The sequence below is a fragment of the Wyeomyia smithii genome, chromosome 3 (genome assembly GCF_029784165.1).
Source record: "Wyeomyia smithii strain HCP4-BCI-WySm-NY-G18 chromosome 3, ASM2978416v1, whole genome shotgun sequence".
NCBI classification, from domain to species: domain Eukaryota; kingdom Metazoa; phylum Arthropoda; class Insecta; order Diptera; family Culicidae; genus Wyeomyia; species Wyeomyia smithii.
The window spans coordinates 215786313-215806936 of NC_073696.1; the positions used below are offsets into that span (position 1 = coordinate 215786313).

General features: G+C 41.3%; 3 protein-coding genes across 4 annotated transcripts in view; 2 read left to right on the plus strand and 1 right to left on the minus strand.

Annotated features, from left to right (window-relative positions):
* Positions 1-4735: 4735 nt before the first annotated feature.
* On the minus strand, positions 4736-6595 carry LOC129727581 (transport and Golgi organization protein 11). Of its 2 annotated transcripts, none has more exons than XM_055685552.1 (3): positions 6077-6595; positions 5555-5894; positions 4736-5499 (listed from the first exon to the last, which is right to left on the minus strand). In XM_055685552.1, the coding sequence occupies exons 1-3, from the start codon at positions 6327-6329 to the stop codon at positions 5283-5285; spliced, it is 810 nt and encodes a 269-aa protein (XP_055541527.1). In that variant the 5' UTR covers positions 6330-6595; the 3' UTR covers positions 4736-5282. The 2 variants fall into 2 exon arrangements, with proteins under 2 accessions (XP_055541527.1, XP_055541526.1); XM_055685551.1 differs by having other exon boundaries at positions 5555-5906.
* A 2072-nt stretch (positions 6596-8667) lies between these two features.
* LOC129731451 (ubiquitin domain-containing protein 1) overlaps positions 8668-20624 on the plus strand; it is a 35026-nt gene continuing 23069 nt past the window's right edge. Inside the window, exon 1 of the mRNA XM_055691458.1 lies at positions 8668-9651. Within this exon, the coding sequence (XP_055547433.1) occupies positions 9570-9651 (82 nt within the window). The 5' untranslated portion in view covers positions 8668-9569. The remainder of the gene's footprint in view (positions 9652-20624) is intronic.
* On the plus strand, positions 13851-15122 carry LOC129731452 (uncharacterized). Its single transcript, XM_055691459.1, has one exon. It carries the CDS (start codon positions 14513-14515, stop codon positions 15095-15097), a length of 585 nt encoding a protein of 194 aa, XP_055547434.1. The 5' UTR covers positions 13851-14512; the 3' UTR covers positions 15098-15122.

The following is a 20624-nucleotide window of genomic DNA, read 5'->3' on the forward strand; positions in this document are numbered from 1 at the left end:
GAGCAAGGTCGACAGGAGGGTTGCATCGTCAGCGACGTTCAGTTTCGTCGGGACCCAGTTCCACTCCGTTGTCTCCGTCAACTCAAACATCTCGCTGATCCGCACTGCTACGAACTGGTTGTATTTCCGGTGGTCGAAATCCAACCAACAGAGAACGTTGTCAGAGCCCGTCCAGAAAATTCTGCGTAGGTCTGCGTATCTTCTGAGTTTCCAAGGCGTCGTTCTCTAAGCGGGCTCCTATTACTGTGGCTTGTAGTTCTAGTCTGGGAATCGACACGAATCGTAACGGGGCTATTCTTGTCTTCGCGCTAATAATCGCATATTCCACTTTACCCTCCTCTTCGAACCGCAGATACGCGGCTGCAGCGAAGCCGTCCTCCGGCGCATCTACGAACACGTGCAGCTGAATGACTTTTCGCTGTCCTGTGCTAGTCTTCATCCGGTAACACCTTGGTACGCTAACCGATTCCATTTGTGGGCCATACTTAAAAGTCCAGTTTTAGCATCAAATGGCCTGATTCTACATACTAAGATTCGAACCCACAACGACTTCAATCTACGTCGCTGTGCTCGTAGCATGGGCATACCTGAAAGTTTAGGTGTGCTGTGAAATTCGTCGTTGGATGAGATGTCTTTGAGCATGGTCCGAACAATATTCATAAAAGAGGGGACAAGCGTGATGTCGGCAATTACCGAGGGATAACATCATTATGCACTGGGTCTAAGTTTTTTGAAATTTTAGTTGGAGATGTTCTATTTGCTGCAGTCCGTTCATATATATCACCTGCTCAACATGGTTTGTTCAAGGGACGGTCTCATCACTTTGCATCAAGGCAATGGAGGACGGAAATCAAATTGATAAAATCTACACAGATCTTAAGGCTGCCTTCGATCGTGTTGACCATCAATTGTTGCTAACTAAAATTGAGCGTTTAGGTGCCTCTCCTCACTTCGTTAAATGGTTGGGATCCTACTTGATCAACCGTAAGCTGAACATCAAACTTGGATCGACTTTCTCTTACAGCTTTACAAACAGCTCCGGAGTGCCTCAGGGAAGCAACTTGGGACCTTTACTGTACTCGATTTTCTTCAACGATGTCTTGCTATACCTAACTCCTGGCTGTAAGCTAGCGTATGCTGATGATTTTAAAATCTTCGTCATTGTCAAAACGTAGAAGATTGCATTGAACAACAGCGACTGATTAAAATGTTCGAGAAATGATGCATGTGGAACCAGCTTATCATCAGCGTACATAAATGCTGTGTCATATCCTTCACGAGAAAGAAATCTGCCATTGAGTGGGTTACGAAATCAACGGACGCCCGGTCGTCAGAGTTGGTGTTGTGCGAGACCTTGGAGTTTTATTAGACTAACAGCTTTCGTTCAGGGATCATTACTCGAACATTATTGCTAAAGCAAACAGAAACTTAGGATTCATCATTAGAGCTACCAAAAATTTCCGTGACCCCTACTGCCTGCGATCACTATTCTACGCCCTTGTTCGCTCAGTACTGGAAGCAGCTTCAATCATTTGGAGCCCCTCCATAAACTGTTGGGCCACTAGAATCGAAGCTATACAGTCGCGATTCCTAAAATTTGCACTATATGGACGTTGAAAGAGGCCGATCGGCGAGCTCTTGGTGTTTTTTAACGTAGGATTTTGCGTTCAATCCTTGGCGGCAAACTAGAAAATGGTGTTTGGCGCAGACGCATGAACCATGAAGTGTACCAGGTGTACAAATCGGCAGATATAGTCAAGCGGATAAAACACGGCCGGTTGCAGTGGGCTGGGCATGTAGCTAAAATGCCGGAAAAACAACCAGCGAAGATTATATTCAGCGGAAATCCCGTTAGAGGCTGTCGACTTCAAGGTATGGCCCGCACTCGTTGGATGTGTGCTGTCGACGAAAATACCCGCGAAATAGGTGTTGGAGGATATTGGTGGATAGCAGTCCAAGACCGAGTGGCATGGCGATGTATTCTGGATTCAGCATTGGATCGGTAATCGGTCTGTCACCGTAAAAGTAAAGAAAAGTAAGTAAGGAACCACACATCCTAGTGGTGCTCTCGTGCATTGAGATGAATAGAGGCCACTTTTCCGGATTGCTCGAGAATGTAGGCAGCTCCCTTGCCACTGCGTGTCGCGCAGCCAGCTGACTTCGGAGCCTCTCCTAAAGAGTGAGTCCTCGTCTGCTGATCATGCTTCTTCGACATCGTCATGATCATGCTTCTTCAACTCGTCTCATATGTCCTACTCTATAGCTTCCATACGACGCTGAAACTTTTTCCAAAATCTGTGACCATGGACTGCAGCTCACGATCCTTTTCTTCTAGTAGCGCCTGGCATACTCGTCATTCTCTTCGGTATGTGGAAAGAGCGGAGAAAAAATTCACCGCGCACTTCCCTTTCAGTATGTGCCAGCGTGTAGCAAATGCTTTCACCACACTGCTTCTTTCTCCACTCCAAAGTGTCACAACCAACTTACAGAGTGACAAACACACTTCCAGCTCACCCCACATCTGATAGAAACAAGAGGGGTGAATCACTACAGAGAAAACGCAGAAGTACACCACAGTGTCCACTGGCGAGTAGTCCCGAAAGTGAAAACAAAAAAATGTAGTCCTCGTGTAGCTACACCGCGAAAACGAATTCGACCAGAGTAAACACGACCAGCACGAGCAACGCAGTCTATTTTTTTCTCCCTCTTCTGCCATGCTCAACAAGCCAACTGTAAAACGCACCGCAGATAGCTCTGCTGTGTAGCTTTTGTGCGTGATGTCCATACGTGTGAGAAAGTACACCATAGTTTATTGTCTCGCAAGAGAGAGATTTCTGATTTCACCGCGGTGCTTTCAGTAAGCTCACGAGATAAAAATAGTCCGTCGTTCTCTTCTAGCATGTGCGTTGATTTGCTCTTTAGTGTGAGAGCAGTTGTTTTCACAGTGCAAGATGTTGTCCTGCACTCTAGAGGTTTTCTGAGGAGAAAAGACAAGCATGGCGCCTGGTACGCCCGCTGCTGTTCCTCGAATTGTGCCTGCATGTGATCTAACTTTCTATGGAATTCGCGAAGTTGCTTAGTTTGCTCCTGTTCGACAAGTGACGATACGATTGATAAATTGCGTAGCGGACGAAGGGAATGGATATCGGATGAAACCTGGAGGATGATCGACGAGCGGAAAGAGGCAAAAGTCAACATTGTGCGGGCACGTCTCATAGCAGCCAAAACAGCTGCCCGCCAACAATACGCTGGTCTGGAAAAGGCTGTCAAAGGCAAAGGTCAAAGTGCATAACTCTCAAAGTACTTTGCAAGGTGATCCTGAATAGGATCCAGGAGAAAATTGACGCTACTCTCCGTCGGTAGCAAGCTGGGTTACGTGCTGGCCGATCATGCGTTGATCGCATCGCAACGCTCCGTATTATTCTGGAGCAAGTCAACGAATTCCAAAAATCTCTCTTGCTGGTTTTCGTGGACTTCGAGAAGGCATTCGACCGCCTCAACCGCGGAAACATCTAGAACGCACTCAGGCGTAGAGGCGTCCCAAAACTTGTGCAGCTCATCGAAGCACAGTACGAGGCGTTTTCGTCCAACTTTATAGTAGCGGGAGAACAGGTTGTAGAGGTCGAAAACTTCCAATATCTTGGTAGCCAAACAACGCTGGATGGCAGGACCAAGAAAGATGTTGCAATGCGCTTACGGAAAGCTCGGGGTACCTTTGCAGGTTTGCGCAACTCTAATGTTAAATCAGTACTGCTGTACGCCTGTGAAACGTGGTGCGTCTCGACGGATGCAACGCAAAAACGGCAGGTTTTCGTCAATCGTTGCCTGCGTTACATTATTCGTGACTGGTGGCCTCACAACTGGATATCCAATTTGGAACTCCACCGTCGATGTCACCAACGGCCGATAACCACAGAGATACGGGAACTAAAATAGGGATCGGCCACACCTTGCGGAAAGGAGCGGATGAAATCTGCAAGGAATCTCTCGACTGGAACCCACAGCGACATCGCAGGAGAGAAGAGACAATTAAGAAATCTAACTTCATCCCTTTGTGCCTCCCTACCGGCGGCCATGGACACATAAGTAAGTAAGCTTTTACACAACTGTGCGAAATGTGAAAACGAACATGTTTTTAAATTAGTACATGATTCTTAAGTTACAGTTTTTTTTCTACATACCTTCCTTACGTTATGGACTCATTGACGAATCCGCAATACGCGCTTAACAGAATCGTATGCCACCTTGTAGCCTATAAACAGATGGTGCGTCTGCAAGTTTTCTCTTCTGAACATTAGTCTTTTGTGGATTTTTCCTCGAAAACTGTATTAGTCAAGCTACTTTTGCCTTTTGAAAGTTTTTTTGATCGCTATCAGCATCTTTTTGGTTGCCAGGTTCCCTATTTTGTCGTGCACATGGCAGGGATCGACCCAGCCAGTCCGGTTTCTAACACCGCTCCCAGATTTAAAGAAACGTCTCGTATCGTCCCCCGAGAAGCATACCTCCGCTTTCGTTATTCGTACACGCTTTTCTTGCATCGCCGGAGTTTTTTTCAGGTAGCGATAGTCTTGCGGTTGTTCTGCTTCACCCAGCGCGATCGCGGAAGGTGGCTACTAGTGTCGTACCCAACGACACTCTCAGGGGGGTTCGGGGGTATGCCTCCACTATTCATTCAGGACAGATCTCAGACTAACACGCTAGCATAAAATTCGGCAACAAAGTAAAATTATTCCAGTTAACATATCAATCTAATGGGTAAACTGTATTCTTTGATTTGTTTATTACATAGCTTAAACATGGCGGGAATTTAGTCGCTTTCTGTTCAATTTTCAATACGTGCTCAAGAGAACCAATAACCACCAGTCAGTATAATTTATATAATTCCTTACTGTTCACCTGTCTGCGTTATGAAAAGACTCCTCGAGTCCAACGCATAATTCTAGTTAACCAATAATACAAAGCGGTGTGCTATGAAAATTAACTTGTGGTTTCAGATACTTCCTAACAATGTAGAATATTACGCGGCTAAATTACATAAAAATAATAAAGGTAAAACGCAAGAATAGGTCTACAGTGTAGAAAAAATGTAATGAAAGAGGTAAAGATTCAAAAAAGGAAATGAGCCAATTTGGTTCTCGTAAGTGCTTCAAGATAGAAGAATTCCGCTATCAGTTATCGCACTGTGTACTCTGTATGTGTGTTTATTTTCGGTTGACTTGCAGTTGCGGTAACTTTTACTTATTGCAATCTGGCGTTAAGATATGCGCCAACGAAAGCGTCACTTATTTCCGACTAAGCCACATGAATGTTTTTAGCAGCAGATAAGCTAAGCCAACGCAGTAGATGATTTTTTCCCGCTGCTGTCGTTGCATGTTGTCCAGTTCGAGAGCCAGCAGTCGGCGGTTCATTTTGGTCACCTGCCTACGCAGGTGGGTCATTTCTTCCGGCGGGGTCAGGTTTTCTACGCTCCCACCAAAAGTGGGTGTCTCTTCGCGAAAACTGCAAGAAGATATAATCCTGTACTGATAACTAGATTAAAAAATGGTACACATACCTTCTGCTAAGGACTAGCTCAGAATTATTGGGTTTTGAAAAGGGGGTCCTCTTCTGCGAAGAGCCCCCTGGTCCACTGACAACCACTCGACCATCAGCCCGGGACAAACGCTGCCTAGAGCCGGCACCACTAGTGCCATTGTTCATGCCTTCAGCGGAGTCCAGCGAGCGTGCTTCGTATTCATCGGTTGTCTCTCGCTCTTCTGGATCATCCGAAGCGGATGGAAAGTGATGCTCTGATAGCGAAATGACACGCGGTGGCGTCGAAACCCGCACAAAGCCAGGGTCTTTCGGAAGAATCGAGTTCTCCAGCATTATCTCACGGGGAGCCGATTTTGTGCCTGACGTAAGAACTGGCTCGATTAGAGACGGTAGTGCAACATCCGAGTTAATGGTCACGATTACAAGCGAAGGAATGTTAAACCACCAATGTAAAACGGATGTGAATGGGTGGATGATTAGCAAGCAAAAAATCGATAGGACAAATACACTGAGTTAACATTTTTGTCAAAACCAAACTCACCTAAATGCTGATCTTGTCCGAGCACCACGATGCGGTCCGGAACGTTCATCTCAATCTTGTCGTGATAGTTCCAGGAATTGATCGCTCCGTTCCCATTCGAAAGAAGCTCATTATCATCGAAATAATCGCCTGTAGCCCGAATACGCTTTGGGACTCGCATCTGCTCGTTGATGTCATGTGTGTAAGCTGCATTTTGGAACAGAGAGTCATCTTCATAATTAGAATAACCACCAGGACTAATCGAACGAGCCATTTTTTGTTTTCCTTTTCACTGGAGGAATTTAAGCTTGCTGATTACTATCAGTCTCGCAAGCTATTAGCTAAAGCTGCTCTCGCCGTCACGAATTGGACAATTGAAAAAAGTATGAACAGTGAAGTTGAAACAATCTTTTGCTACTTTTCTTTGGATTGAATAAGTTTTGTCCTTTCTTTTTCTTCTTCCGCGAATTTTTCAAAGGGTTTCGTAAAGTGACAAACTTGTTATTGACTTCAGGAAAATATCGTTTCTCTTTCAACTTTCATATCAAGCTTAATTCGCACATGCTTGAAGAGAAGAGCTCATATATTGGGTTATTTCTACTCAGTTCGTTTACACTTACACTCTAATGTCGAATTCGTTTTTACCCAGGGGGCTCTTGTGGCTGTCAAACTCCATACATTATTCATCTACCACTCATTGATTCTGGTACCAGCGTTTCTGGTACCCACTTTTTGGTTGGTTTGCCCTAAAACAAGTGAAATAGAGTGAACGTCCCATTTTGTCGGTAGACTTATTCTCGAGTAAATGTCGTTTTAGATGAAAAAAACAAAAGCTCAACATTTGTTTTCGGGACAATGTGCACTTTCATTGAATAAGATAAGCTTTGTAAGCATTTGAAATGAAATATTACCGCCGTGATGAATTTATGATTGGTAGGCAAAACGTTGACGTTTATAGGCCCCTGTTTTTACCAGCCCAATGGCACCGCGCCATGTTTCAAGGGCGAACATCTCAACGTTTGTGTAAACGAGATAGCATATCACCGCCACTTTTCATACACCTTTATCTGACAGCTGACAGCGGGCACAAATGAGTTTGAGCCCGGGACATGACTTTATTGTCATTCACTGTTACTCGGTATAGGGATGCCAATGGTTCGGTTTTTACGGTAGGACTATCCCGTCCAGGACTACGCTTTGCAGCTGAAAAAAAAAACACTTTCCGAGCAGTTGCAATAGTGTGCGTAATACCAGAGGTAACTGTCACTTTTGTTTTGGTCATTATCGCCATTGTCTATCATCGCATTTGTGCTACTGTACGAAAAATTTGCCAATTTACTGAAAAATGACGAAATAACAAAATAAAATAAATAAAATTCAACCTGATGTTTGACACGCGAAGAACGATAATCAAAGCAAACCGATTTTGGCACATTTTTTTTTTATTTTGACACATACGTGTGAATGTGTTGGTGTCTTTAAAACTGCACTCTGTTTCTTGCGCGGACTGTCCGGGACAGAAAAAGGGTAGTCCGGGATAGTCCGAAAAATGTAAAAAAAAAACAGTGATAGGACAAAGTGTATTCCGCGGGGAAGCTACACCGGAAAAACGAAAACGACATAAGAAAATACACTAAGGTCGCTTTTTGCGCGGTTTTTTTTACGCGGCTTTTTTATGCGGATTACGAAATTTACGCGGTTTTTAACGCGGATTCCGGAATTTGCGCGTTTTTTTACGCGTTTTTTACGCGTTTTTTTTCACGCGGCACATATCCCCCGCGTAAAAAGCGACTTCAGTGTATTACCAATCGAACATGCTAAAGCAACGCATATGTACGCAAACCGGAAAACACTGAAGTCGCTTTTTACGCGGGGGATACGTGTCGCGTTAAAAAAACCGCGTAAATTCCGGAATCCGCGTAAACAAAAATCGCGTAAATTCCGGAATCCGCGTAAAAAAAACCGCGTGAGTTCCGGAATCCGCGTAAAAAAACCATCGTTAATTTTGCATTCCGAGTGAAGGGAAACCGAATTCCGGACAAAAAAATACCGCGTAAATTCCGGAATCCGCGTAAAAAAGCCGCGTAAAAAAAACGCGTAAAAAACCCACGTAAAAAACCGCGTAAAAAGCGACCTTAGTGTACTTCATGATAAGGGCGAATCTAACAAACTTTAAACAAAATGAAATTATACCGAAAACGTATGAAGTGAACTACTGACTACCTTCAAATTTCGAGAAAATAATGTATCTCATTTTTAACTATTGAAAAGTTCGATGTTTGTTAAGGGCGAAAACTACTTTATATCAAAATGAAATAGAATGAAGAACAAGGCGCGTAAAAAGCTGGATACTCCTATCAGTTCGTGAAGTTGTCTATTTTAAATAAACATTTTATATAATTTTCTCTCTGGAGGTGAACTAGATACTATTTAGTTTTGAGTTATCTTTTACTAGCGTGTATCTCGCTCTGGGCTTCTGTCATCTTCTGTTCGTTTTTATTTCACATGAACTGTTTCGCAGTGTCAAAAACGATAATAATTGTGCTTACTTCTCTTTCACTCATCGACGATTAAACGTATTCTCGATCACGCCAGAAGAGTGCAACCTGAAGATCTCGTGGTGATATGCGAGTAGAGACCAACCAAAGTCAAAAAATTACTTTGCGGACAGCACAGCTAGAAGAACCATAAGAGTGATTATTGTGAGCGCTCGAAAACGGTGGAAACTTGTGGAAATTGGTTCACTTCCTGGCGTTTGTTCTTTCGAAATTAACCAGAAATACGTCGGTAAATCGGTTTGCTATGTTCCGCGCGGTGCCAAATAGTCGCAATCGGTAAAGAACTTGGGAAGCTTGAATAGAATCTAGCCGTCATCGTCATCACAATCATCAACTCCGTCACCGTCTTTGCAGCAGTAGCAACAACGCAAGGCGAAAGAAGGCAGCATCAAAAGATCACCCGTTATGGTGGAAAAGAAGGTCGTCGCCGCCGCCGCTCATTGGCTCACTTTCCGCTTTCGGCATGGAACGAAACATCGGCAGCCGCAACAGCCTGCTGCGTTCTGATGGATAAGATTTTCTTCCGCGGAAGGGTCGTGACAGATGTAGGCAAATCCGTGCTATGTACAAAATGTGAACGCAAGTAATAAAAATTTGCATACTGACAAAAAATGGAACGTTTTCCAATAGATTTCGACCGAATGCTGTAAAGAAGTTTCGTAGCATGATGTTCTCAGTGCGATGATTGTCAAAACAAACGCGAAGTGTATATACGCTGAACCTTCAACCAGTTTTTAAAATCTCTAGTGTAAATAGTGCGCTACTGAGGAAGATAAAAGGGTTTTTTTTATTTATTTTATGTGACGAGACGTAAGAAGAAACAATACAATCAAAGATTTCAACGCGGTCAACAATCCGGTACGATCTGGTACGGTAACAATTGTCACTCGGGACAATCAACAGCCTGAATCACCTGGTTCAACACGAGTATCAGAAGGAGAGCGGCGGCAGCCACCATGGGAAGCTGCATCGGAATCAATCGCAACGAGCCGGAAACACTCGACACTGGATCCGCCAACATAACCCGGCCTGTGACGGGTGAGTAGCCGTTCGCATTGCAATGCGGAACCGAATTTCAATTTTCTAAGCGTTCATCCACTTATAAGAGCAACATTCATTCTGGAGCCGTCTCGTGTTGAAGCAATTTTGCTGCTGCGTGGTTCTGTTGTAGACGGCCTTCAAACGCAGCTTGTTTTGTTTCGTGTGTCTCCTTCGCAGGCCCCACCAGTCGAATCTTGTTCTTCCTCACGAGCGGTTACTTCATTAATGATAATTTGGCGAGAAGAGAAATCTGAACGGGTTCGAAGATCACATAACTCAGGTGTGTGGTATTCGAGATTTCCCATGGACGTTGTTTCCACTAAAAAAAATTCGATCTAAACGCGATTTTGACAAAATATCCATACCGGAAAAAAATTTTATGTTTTGTAACAACTGTAAACTTTATTCGGTTAGAGTTATATTATCAATGAACTTCGGACTCCAGACCAGACGGGTACTCACAAAACAAAATTCTTGTAACTTTTGTAATTCGCTTTAACAATGCAAACTTTTTTCGGGCACATGAGAGTGTTGTTTTTTCAATCTCAGAACAAGCTGTTAATTTATTCATTTTATTCAACCGATATGAGCTCTTAATTAAAGAGTGTTAATAGGATGCGAAACGCCACCATGAAAAAACACATACTTTCATGCGTGATGACAAATAGATCCATGCAAACTCTGATTCAGACGGAAGCTGCAAGAGTCGTTGACGTCAACTGAGGATGTGGAGGGTAAAAAAGTTGGAATGCTGACAGGATGTTTGAAAATAGTGACAATTAGAGTTTTAGGTACGATTCTAACAGTAATGTCCTTCCTACGCCATTCTAATAGTGTAAGCAGTAAATAAACGCTCTTCAGACTCGAATTCTTCACCATTTTTCATAATCAAACCAAGTTGTCGATGAGCTTCATCGATAATCAAAGAATAATGCTGTCTTAATGTGAGTTCAGCAACCAATTTCATAAAAGGTCAGATACAATGGCATGTTTTGACGTTGGACTAACGTCTATATCGAAGTTAGGCACCTGAATTTAAAAATCTAGTAATTCAACCGGGGAAAACCAGGGAAAAGTGGTCAGGTTTTGAGCGCTTATACATCAGTCATTTCTTTTCAGAATTTCGAGGTTTTGGCATCAACCGATCAGAAATTCTTTTACGGTTGAATTTATGTAACAAAAATAACCTATTTCTCGAGATACACTATTGAAAAATTGATAAATCACATCGATTGTCTAAATCATACCGAGCAACCAATCACCACCTCTCTTCACAAGCACAGTCGACACTAACGGATACAACCGATCTGACTTTGTAAACAGTCTCACAGCTTTCAACCAATAACGAGCTCGCTTTCGGTAGCTGCAACAGGTGTTTCAACACCGTTTTAAAATGCTTCTTTTATCATTACCACTGAACAGATTCTAAACACCAATGGCTTGATTGATAGGGGAAATATTGCGCAAGATTGTCATATAATAATTTAAATATGTTTTCGATACTAAACTAGTTAAAAGTTGTGTTAAAAGTCGTGCACATTCAACCAATCACAAGCTCGCTTCTTGTTTGCTCGCGGATGGATTTTTGCTTTGGGCTATATAATAGCCTGTGTCGTCTCATAGCAGTCATCAGTTAACATGTGAAAGCCCACCAGGCCGGTCTTGTATAATCAGCAGCGGTGGCTGATTCCAGCGGCCAAACTGAGCTGCAGCAGAACCAGAGCGGTGGTATCAGGCAGCAGCGGCGGAGGTAGTGGGAAGCTGCATTTCTTCATTCAGTTCGGTGCTCCTTCGATCTGAGTTGGACCCCACCAGCGGTAATCCAATTCAGATATCGTTGGGTGTGTGTGCAGTGTGCACATATAGCGTATGTGCATCTGTATTGCTATGACATTTGCGATGATAGGGATGGCGCTGTTGCGTGTGTATGGCTAGCTATAGCGTGTGTAAGACACTAGCATGTGTAGCATATTATGGCTATTGCGTGTATATCTTCAGCGTGTGTACGGATAGTTATAGCTTGTGTGTGGATAGCTGCTGCGTGTGTAATGATTAGTTATAGCGTATGTATGGATAGTAATAGCACATGGTTGGATAGCTTATGCGTGTGTATAGATAGTTGTATCGGATGTATGGAAAGGAATAGCGTGTGTATGGATAGCTATAGCTACAGCGTGTGTATGAATAGTTTTAACGCGTGTTTAGATAGTTATAGTATGTGTGTGAATAACTATAGCGGGTGTTTATCGAAGATTATTATTGTCATTGAAAATATTAAAACGTCTTAACGAACACAGTTGTGAATTTGATTTTACAGCAGCGATTTTAACTTCTTCAGCCAGCCTTTATTCATCGAGGAAAAATTACTACCTATGAATGATCAACACTTATTTACTAGAAATTTGATTTAGATCAAAACGGGTTCTTTTGAGTATCATAAATTATTGGTAAAAAGAGTTGCAAGTTTTCTCAATGAGCATTCATTAAATTTTCGTTTTTGTTTCTCGGTGCGCGGTTTTGATTTTGTTTCTCGCACACAGAGAAAGAAACAAACTTGTCGCTATCGTGAAAAATAACAAAACAATTAGAAATGCTCTAAATCACAACTGAAGAAGTTAATATATTTTCCTGTCACTCGCCCAAACCTTGATAACAACTACCGAAAAACGTGTGATTGAGATCTTGCTACATTGAGTTATTGAACCAAACGTTTTTTTTCTCAAATACATGAAGTTATATGCTGGGCTGGAACTAACCTAGCATGAGTTTTATCGATTAAATGTCAAACAATTTTCAAATTTAAAATTTTCGGCTGAATCGTTCTGGGCTCCAATTTCAGATAGTTTCGTAAAGTTTGCTTTTTTCTTAGATAGGAAAATTTTACCAATTCGCTCAATTAAATGATTGTCTTGGTAGTGCAGCAAACAAAGGGTTGATTCGAATATGTATGAAATGACAGCGATTAAATAAAAGATATCCATTCTTTTAGTATATATTATTATTTATAACGTTTTAACGTCTCAGCATCCAGAAATGCACTGTTAGATAAAATTGCAGCAAATACTAGAGTTGCAATTCTCTCTATTATTTGTTTTAATGGAATATAAGAATACCGTAGTCCAACGTCATGCGGTCGTGTCTTGAATACCACCCTCCTACTTTTTTTGTTGTGGTTCAAAATGTTAGCTAAGCACTTGAAGATACTAATCGATATATGATCAAAGTGGCACTATTCAGCGAAAAGGTCAAACAGCTCTTCAAATCTAGTGCAATCGTTATGTCGTTGTTAAAACGAAGTCATTGGGTTGGATTTTTGGTCCTTTAATATACACAAGTCGTTTGTTACACGGTTTTACGCAGCTTTCCCTGAAAAGTAGGTTTTTTTCGTTATAAATTTTTGAAGTGAATTCAATTGTGAATGAAAGAGGGTTCGAATTTAAAGATTTGAAAATCGAGCAATTGAAGGCAACATTCTGCGGGGACATTTGAACAAAACTTCTTTTCCGCATCCAAGGTGAGACAGCAGAGGCACCGGTGTCCATTCAAATTTCAGCGGCTCGTCAATCTCAAGTTGGACACCACAATGATCGAGCAACCCTTTAGTTCAAAGAATTCTGTCCACAGCATCTCAGAAAAGTAACCAACAACATCCACCGAAACCGGAAAGTAAGTTCCTGCTGGTACTGTGGACTAGGGATGTTACGGATATCCGCATTCGCACATGCGGAACATCCGCATTCGCATCCGCATCCGCATCATACCATGCGGATATTGGGAAAAAATATCGCTTCATGAAATTTAGTAGAAAAATTTTCCTTGTGATTTACTGCTCGCTTAAACAACTTTTGCACTGGAGAGGAGAATTATCATGTGAAATTAGCAAAATAAAACACAAGGGATGCTACGGATATCCGCATCTGCGAATGCGGAACATCCGCATAAAAATTGACATCCGCATCTGCATCCGTAATCATATATCCGCATCCGCCTCCGCATCTGCAGATGTTTCCCATTAATTAGTTTAGCGATTGAATGGTGCAAACTTGATAAATTTATTAAGTTTAAAATTTTGCATCAGATTTTGTCTGCAAAGAAAAATAAATAACATATTATTTAGTAAATTCAGAAAAAAAAATCATAAAAAATTTCAACTAGCCGGTGTCTGCTGTGATTCGATTTGTACCAGAAGTGACAAGCGGTTGTTCGTTTTTGTGCTGGCTTAAATTTTCGTTACGTTGGATTTTCCAATATTTTACAATTCGGTCAGTGATTTCAAGTGATTATTCAATAGATTAAACATAATAATTGAAAACGGATTCCAGTAAAGAACATGGATTCAGAGAAGCCGTGTGAGGACGAAGATGAATTTTTCTACAAAACAACTGAAGATTGGGTTGGAGAATCGATTATCGATTACAATTTGGAGGAGCTGAAAAACGACGACGAAGTGGATAACTCAGCAATTGATCCGTTAGAAGACAGCAGCAGTAGCAATGGCAGAAAAGCAGTAAATAGTTGTGACGCTTTGTTTTTCTGCATTTTGCTAGTCCACAAGCGATAATTCAAAGGACAATCTTCAGGAACCTACGTTGCTCGCTGGGAGTTGTCAGCAGGAAGTAGTCGTGAATTCGTGAAAAAAGCGTGGAATTTATCGAAGAAATATTTGGCTCGTGAAGTTGTGTTCGTTTCTAACGCTGATGGAACATCAAGTCCATCATGGAGCTCCCACGAATCACCCATCGAAAGCGAATTTCACAAGTTTGTGCTTTTCCAATCTGGTCGGCGAAATTATACCCTCGATAAATTAAGCGATGAAAAAACTTCTCTTTTGCAAAGTTGAAGAGGCAAAGAAATTTCTATGTTTTTGCATATTTACTCGCTCTTATTAAGCAGCCGGGCTGTTTGGAATTCAGTAAAGGACATGTTGATTGACCCAGCAGAAAAGGATAGATCCGGAGCAGCGATGACTCAAGCAGTTTTAGATCAATCTGATGAGCTCAGAACGACACACGGTGATCATTTGGATGGGCATGGAATGGCTTGGTCATTCTGGGCCAACAGTATTTTGAACGCTCCTGCTCACCTACGAGAAGCAATGAAGAATCATCCACCTCAGCATTTATCGCATTTGTTTCGCGCGAAAGAAGGACCACGTATCACCGCTATTAGACGAGAATTGAATGTAGCTCATGGTGTAAATGATAGTTTTCACGAGAAGATCACGGCTCTTCGGCAGGCTTTTAACGTACTAGAATCGAGCTTTGAACACTTCAGCGGAACGATAAAAATAGTAAAACAACGCCTCGAGGCCCTCGAGATAAGAGATAAGCTAAGCGAAACCCTCATCAGTGCAATGGAGTCGTCTGCAAGCGTTCAAGAAGATCAAGGAGGCAAGGCATTGAGCATGGAAATCACCGATGCTGTAGACGTTGACCACATCTAAGTTTGTTTTTTTTTTTCACATTTTTCTGCATACTTTTATTCAATTAAAATTTAGCAATGTTATAGAAAAGTTTCGCAAACCAAACAATCTAATAAAATCTTAACTATGTATGTTTAAAGTGATGTCAATTAGATCTTCTGGGGCTGCAGTTGTCGGATCGAATTTGCCTCCATGAACATAACTACATTTTTTAAAGAATTTGGCCATGCTGAATGGAGAAAACGAATTCATAATCTCTGCTACTGAAACTTTTAGATACTAGTTTTTATTCTCTCTGTAATGTTGTTGCATTTTTCTCTTAGCTAGTCCAAATACAATTTCGATCGGGTTATAGAAAGGTGCGTATGCTGGCAGAAAGTTAGTAAATACACCCAATGAACGAAAATACCCTACAATTTTTTCATTGCAGTGTATACGGGCACCATCGAGAATCCAAATTGAATGATAACCAGGGTATGTTTCTACGTAATTACTTCTTAGATCAAAATGCTTGCAATGTTGGAGAAAGATCATTCGGGTGAAAGTGCTTTCCGTGTATGAGCATTCTAACATGCCCTCTTGATCAATCATACAAAGACAAGAAACTCTAGGTTTTCTAATAAATTCTCCCTTGCAAACCAGTTTTTTACCCTTAGCCGCATACCCAGGAGTACGCAACATACCACGATTATCAAACGAAACTTCATCTAAAAACTTTAAATTGAAGAAATCCCAGTTCAAATTGTTTAGTTCGAAACAAAATCTGTAAATATCATCCTGCCGGATCTGGATAACCCTCCGTTCCAGGCTCTTCCATGTGAAGCCTTCGCTATGGAGAATTCTGCAAACGAATGAGGCAGAAATAGTTTTTTTTTTTGAAATGCTTTTCGATGGCGGTTTTGGCTTCATTTAAATATAATAGGGGGCGTTGTCTGTATAAATCCACTAGCCATAATCGTTGTTCATAGTTGAACTTCCGTTCAATAACTTCATGTTGCTTCCGTTCCAATGTTTCGCATCGTTCATAGGTTTGAATCCAGTTGGATATCGTTTTCTTATGCTTTGCATATATAAAAGAAAGCATGGCACGGCTAATTCCCAAAAATTCCCCGTACAACACATGGTACATGGTGTTATAAGTTGTTCTCCGACGTTTTACAGCATTAATTATATCAGCCATTCTACATCGATTGTCCTGTACACTTAACAGGTGGCTGCGAAGTCTGTGTATAATAAACAGAAGTTCGAATCGGAATGTAGCACCAAGGCTTTGCTTTGCTAGCAACTGTCCATTTTCTGACCATCTTTGCAAAGTATGCAATCACGCCAGTCATTAAGAAATAAAGTTACAACCGCAGTAGGTTGTGCAAAAAAAATCTTCAAGCAACTTTTCTACTCAAATCCGGGAGAAGAAGCTATTCAAGAAGATGACCAGTTCCAGACTAGACAACAAAGGAATTTTTGTGAACCATATCGCTAACAGTTCCAGAAAACGAAAATATGTGACTATCACCACCAACAATGTCGCTGTTTCGCTACAACTTGACGCCGCCAACGATATCACAGTAATTTCCAAATTAATGTGGCAACAGTTGGGACCTCCGAAGCTGACACCATCATCGATTTAAACATCAAATGCATCCGGTGGCCTCCTCGCCCTCATCGGTGAATTCTATCGTGAAGGCAACCTCAACGGTATGGTCAAGCGTGGCCACCGGATTTAAACGTGCTCGAAATTGATTGGGGTCTCTTCAAATTCAACCGATTTGCATTAGGGGTAAAATCAGCCCATTTTTGAAAATTTGGTTTAGATTATACTCTTAGGAGCGAATTTATATAATTTTCGAGAGCTTCACCATTACCTCCACCTTATTGATAGTTATTCTAACGGATATCACCCTTTTGAAGGTGACACGTATGAAGATTTTCCTCATGGGTGTCACCCCCGCCGCCGCCACCACGCTACGCCAGTGGGTGCAGTTATCTTCCACGAGCTCCTCAATAGGCACTTGAAGGCAATTCAGCACGCACCGAGATCCTTCATCCGGGCAGAGCAAGCTTATGGATAGCCCGAAAAAAAGCCCTTGCGCCAACCTTTGGCGTAACAAAGTTCCACAAGTACTTGTTGGGTCGACGATTCACTCTTCTCACTGACCACAAGCCATTGCTGACAAGGCGCTGCACACGGGGCTGTAATACAATAGTGAAGGCTGGTTAACAGATACTCGATCAACCGCGAGTCAAAACAGGCGAGAATCCCTTACTCATGTCAATGGTTGTATTCCGTTCCACGACAGGGTTGTCGTTCCGAGTAAGTTCCTGGCATAATTCGCATGAAGCCCATTGTACGAAGTTTCATTCTTTGGCCAGGAATCGAAGAATTCGTCCGGAGTTGTATTTCATACTGCACTGCTGGAAAATCATCTGTCAAGACAACTCCGGAATCTTGGCTCATGCCTGACAAGCCGTGGTTATGCATTTATGTGAACTATGCTGGGTCAGTCAGATCGACCTGAACTGTCCTACAGTACGGTCGCATTTTACCAACAGCTCGAGGCTAAGTCTTAGACTACCGAGAGAAATTGAAATTTTGTTTTTCGCTTTCAACAGGCAATCTTCTTGAAAGATTACCTGTTGAAACGCAAAGTAATAAATTTGTTTTTAACGTTAACGAGTGTTGAGTGAGTTAATTTGGTTTGAGATATTTCTACTTAAATTCTATAGTGAAGTGAAGTTTTCCAGTTATGTCTGGAAAAAATAAAAAAGCTCGCTTTGATGCGGCTTCAAGAAAACGTGAGGCATCTCCTCCAAGTGACACTGAAATTTCGACTAACAGGTATGATATTCTTTCTTCCGTTGGGGATCAAAAAGTAGGAGGGTGGTATTCAAGACACGACCGCATGACGTTGGACTACGGTATTCTTATATTCCATTAAAACAAATAATAGAGAGAATTGCAACTCTAGTATTTGCTGCAATTTTATCTAACAGTGCATTTCTGGATGCTGAGACGTTAAAACGTTATAAATAATAATATATACTAAAAGAATGGATATCTTTGATTTAATCGCTGTCATTTCATACATATTCGAATCAACCCTTTGTTTGCTGCACTACCAAGACAATCATTTAATTGAGCGAATTGGTAAAATTTTCCTATCTAAGAAAAAAGCAAACTTTACGAAACTATCTGAAATTGGAGCCCAGAACGATTCAACCGAAAATTTTAAATTTGAAAATTGTTTGACATTTAATCGATAAAACTCATGCTAGGTTAGTTCCAGCCCAGCATATAACTTCATGTATTTGAGAAAAAAAACGTTTGGTTCAATAACTCAATGTAGCAAGATCTCAATCACACGTTTTTCGGTAGTTGTTATCAAGGTTTGGGCGAGTGACAGGAAAATATATTAACTTCTTCAGTTGTGATTTAGAGCATTTCTAATTGTTTTGTTATTTTTCACGATAGCGACAAGTTTGTTTCTTTCTCTGTGTGCGAGAAACAAAATCAAAACCGCGCACCGAGAAACAAAAACGAAAATTTAATGAATGCTCATTGAGAAAACTTGCAACTCTTTTTACCAATAATTTATGATACTCAAAAGAACCCGTTTTGATCTAAATCAAATTTCTAGTAAATAAGTGTTGATCATTCATAGGTAGTAATTTTTCCTCGATGAATAAAGGCTGGCTGAAGAAGTTAAAATCGCTGCTGTAAAATCAAATTCACAACTGTGTTCGTTAAGACGTTTTAATATTTTCAATGACAATAATAATCTTCGATAAACACCCGCTATAGTTATTCACACACATACTATAACTATCTAAACACGCGTTAAAACTATTCATACACACGCTGTAGCTATAGCTATCCATACACACGCTATTCCTTTCCATACATCCGATACAACTATCTATACACACGCATAAGCTATCCAACCATGTGCTATTACTATCCATACATACGCTATAACTAATCATTACACACGCAGCAGCTATCCACACACAAGCTATAACTATCCGTACACACGCTGAAGATATACACGCAATAGCCATAATATGCTACACATGCTAGTGTCTTACACACGCTATAGCTAGCCATACACACGCAACAGCGCCATCCCTATCATCGCAAATGTCATAGCAATACAGATGCACATACGCTATATGTGCACACTGCACACACACCCAACGATATCTGAATTGGATTACCGCTGGTGGGGTCCAACTCAGATCGAAGGAGCACCGAACTGAATGAAGAAATGCAGCTTCCCACTACCTCCGCCGCTGCTGCCTGATACCACCGCTCTGGTTCTGCTGCAGCTCAGTTTGGCCGCTGGAATCAGCCACCGCTGCTGATTATACAAGACCGGCCTGGTGGGCTTTCACATGTTAACTGATGACTGCTATGAGACGACACAGGCTATTATATAGCCCAAAGCAAAAATCCATCCGCGAGCAAACAAGAAGCGAGCTTGTGATTGGTTGAATGTGCACGACTTTTAACACAACTTTTAACTAGTTTAGTATCGAAAACATATTTAAATTATTATATGACAATCTTGCGCAATATTTCCCCTATCAATCAAGCCATTGGTGTTTAGAATCTGTTCAGTGGTAATGATAAAAGAAGCATTTTAAAACGGTGTTGAAACACCTGTTGCAGCTACCGAAAGCGAGCTCGTTATTGGTTGAAAGCTGTGAGACTGTTTACAAAGTCAGATCGGTTGTATCCGTTAGTGTCGACTGTGCTTGTGAAGAGAGGTGGTGATTGGTTGCTCGGTATGATTTAGACAATCGATGTGATTTATCAATTTTTCAATAGTGTATCTCGAGAAATAGGTTATTTTTGTTACATAAATTCAACCGTAAAAGAATTTCTGATCGGTTGATGCCAAAACCTCGAAATTCTGAAAAGAAATGACTGATGTATAAGCGCTCAAAACCTGACCACTTTTCCCTGGTTTTCCCCGGTTGAATTACTAGATTTTCAAATTCAGGTGCCTAACTTCGATATAGACGTTAGTCCAACGTCAAAAATTCAAACCTCTCATATTGAGCATAAAGCCGTTATTAAGAAGGTTAAAGTTCCACCTATTGTGGTATTTGTAGCAAATTTTAAAGCATTTCGATCAGAGCTTTCATCGTTAATTCGTCGAAAGTTAATTTTCAAATTGACCGCCAAGGCGAAATTCGTATTTTGGCCGAATCTCTTGATGGCCATAAACATCTTTTACTTACTTAAAGATGTATAAATTTTATTCTTTTGATGCCAAAAACGAGAGACCGTTTAAGGCTGTTTTAAGAGGTCTTTCAAATGACCAAACTATTGAGGAAATTAAAGAATGTTTGTCAGAATCACTTGGTTTTGCTCCCAACCAAGTAATTTTGATGAAACGAAAGGCAAATGCCAAAATTAATCAAACTGGAATACACCAGGAAAACTACTTAGTACATTTTGATCGTACCAAAGTAAATAATTTGAAATTTTTGGAAAGAGCACGTGTTTTTTTTAACGTACGAATAAAGTGGGAAAATTTCAAGAGAC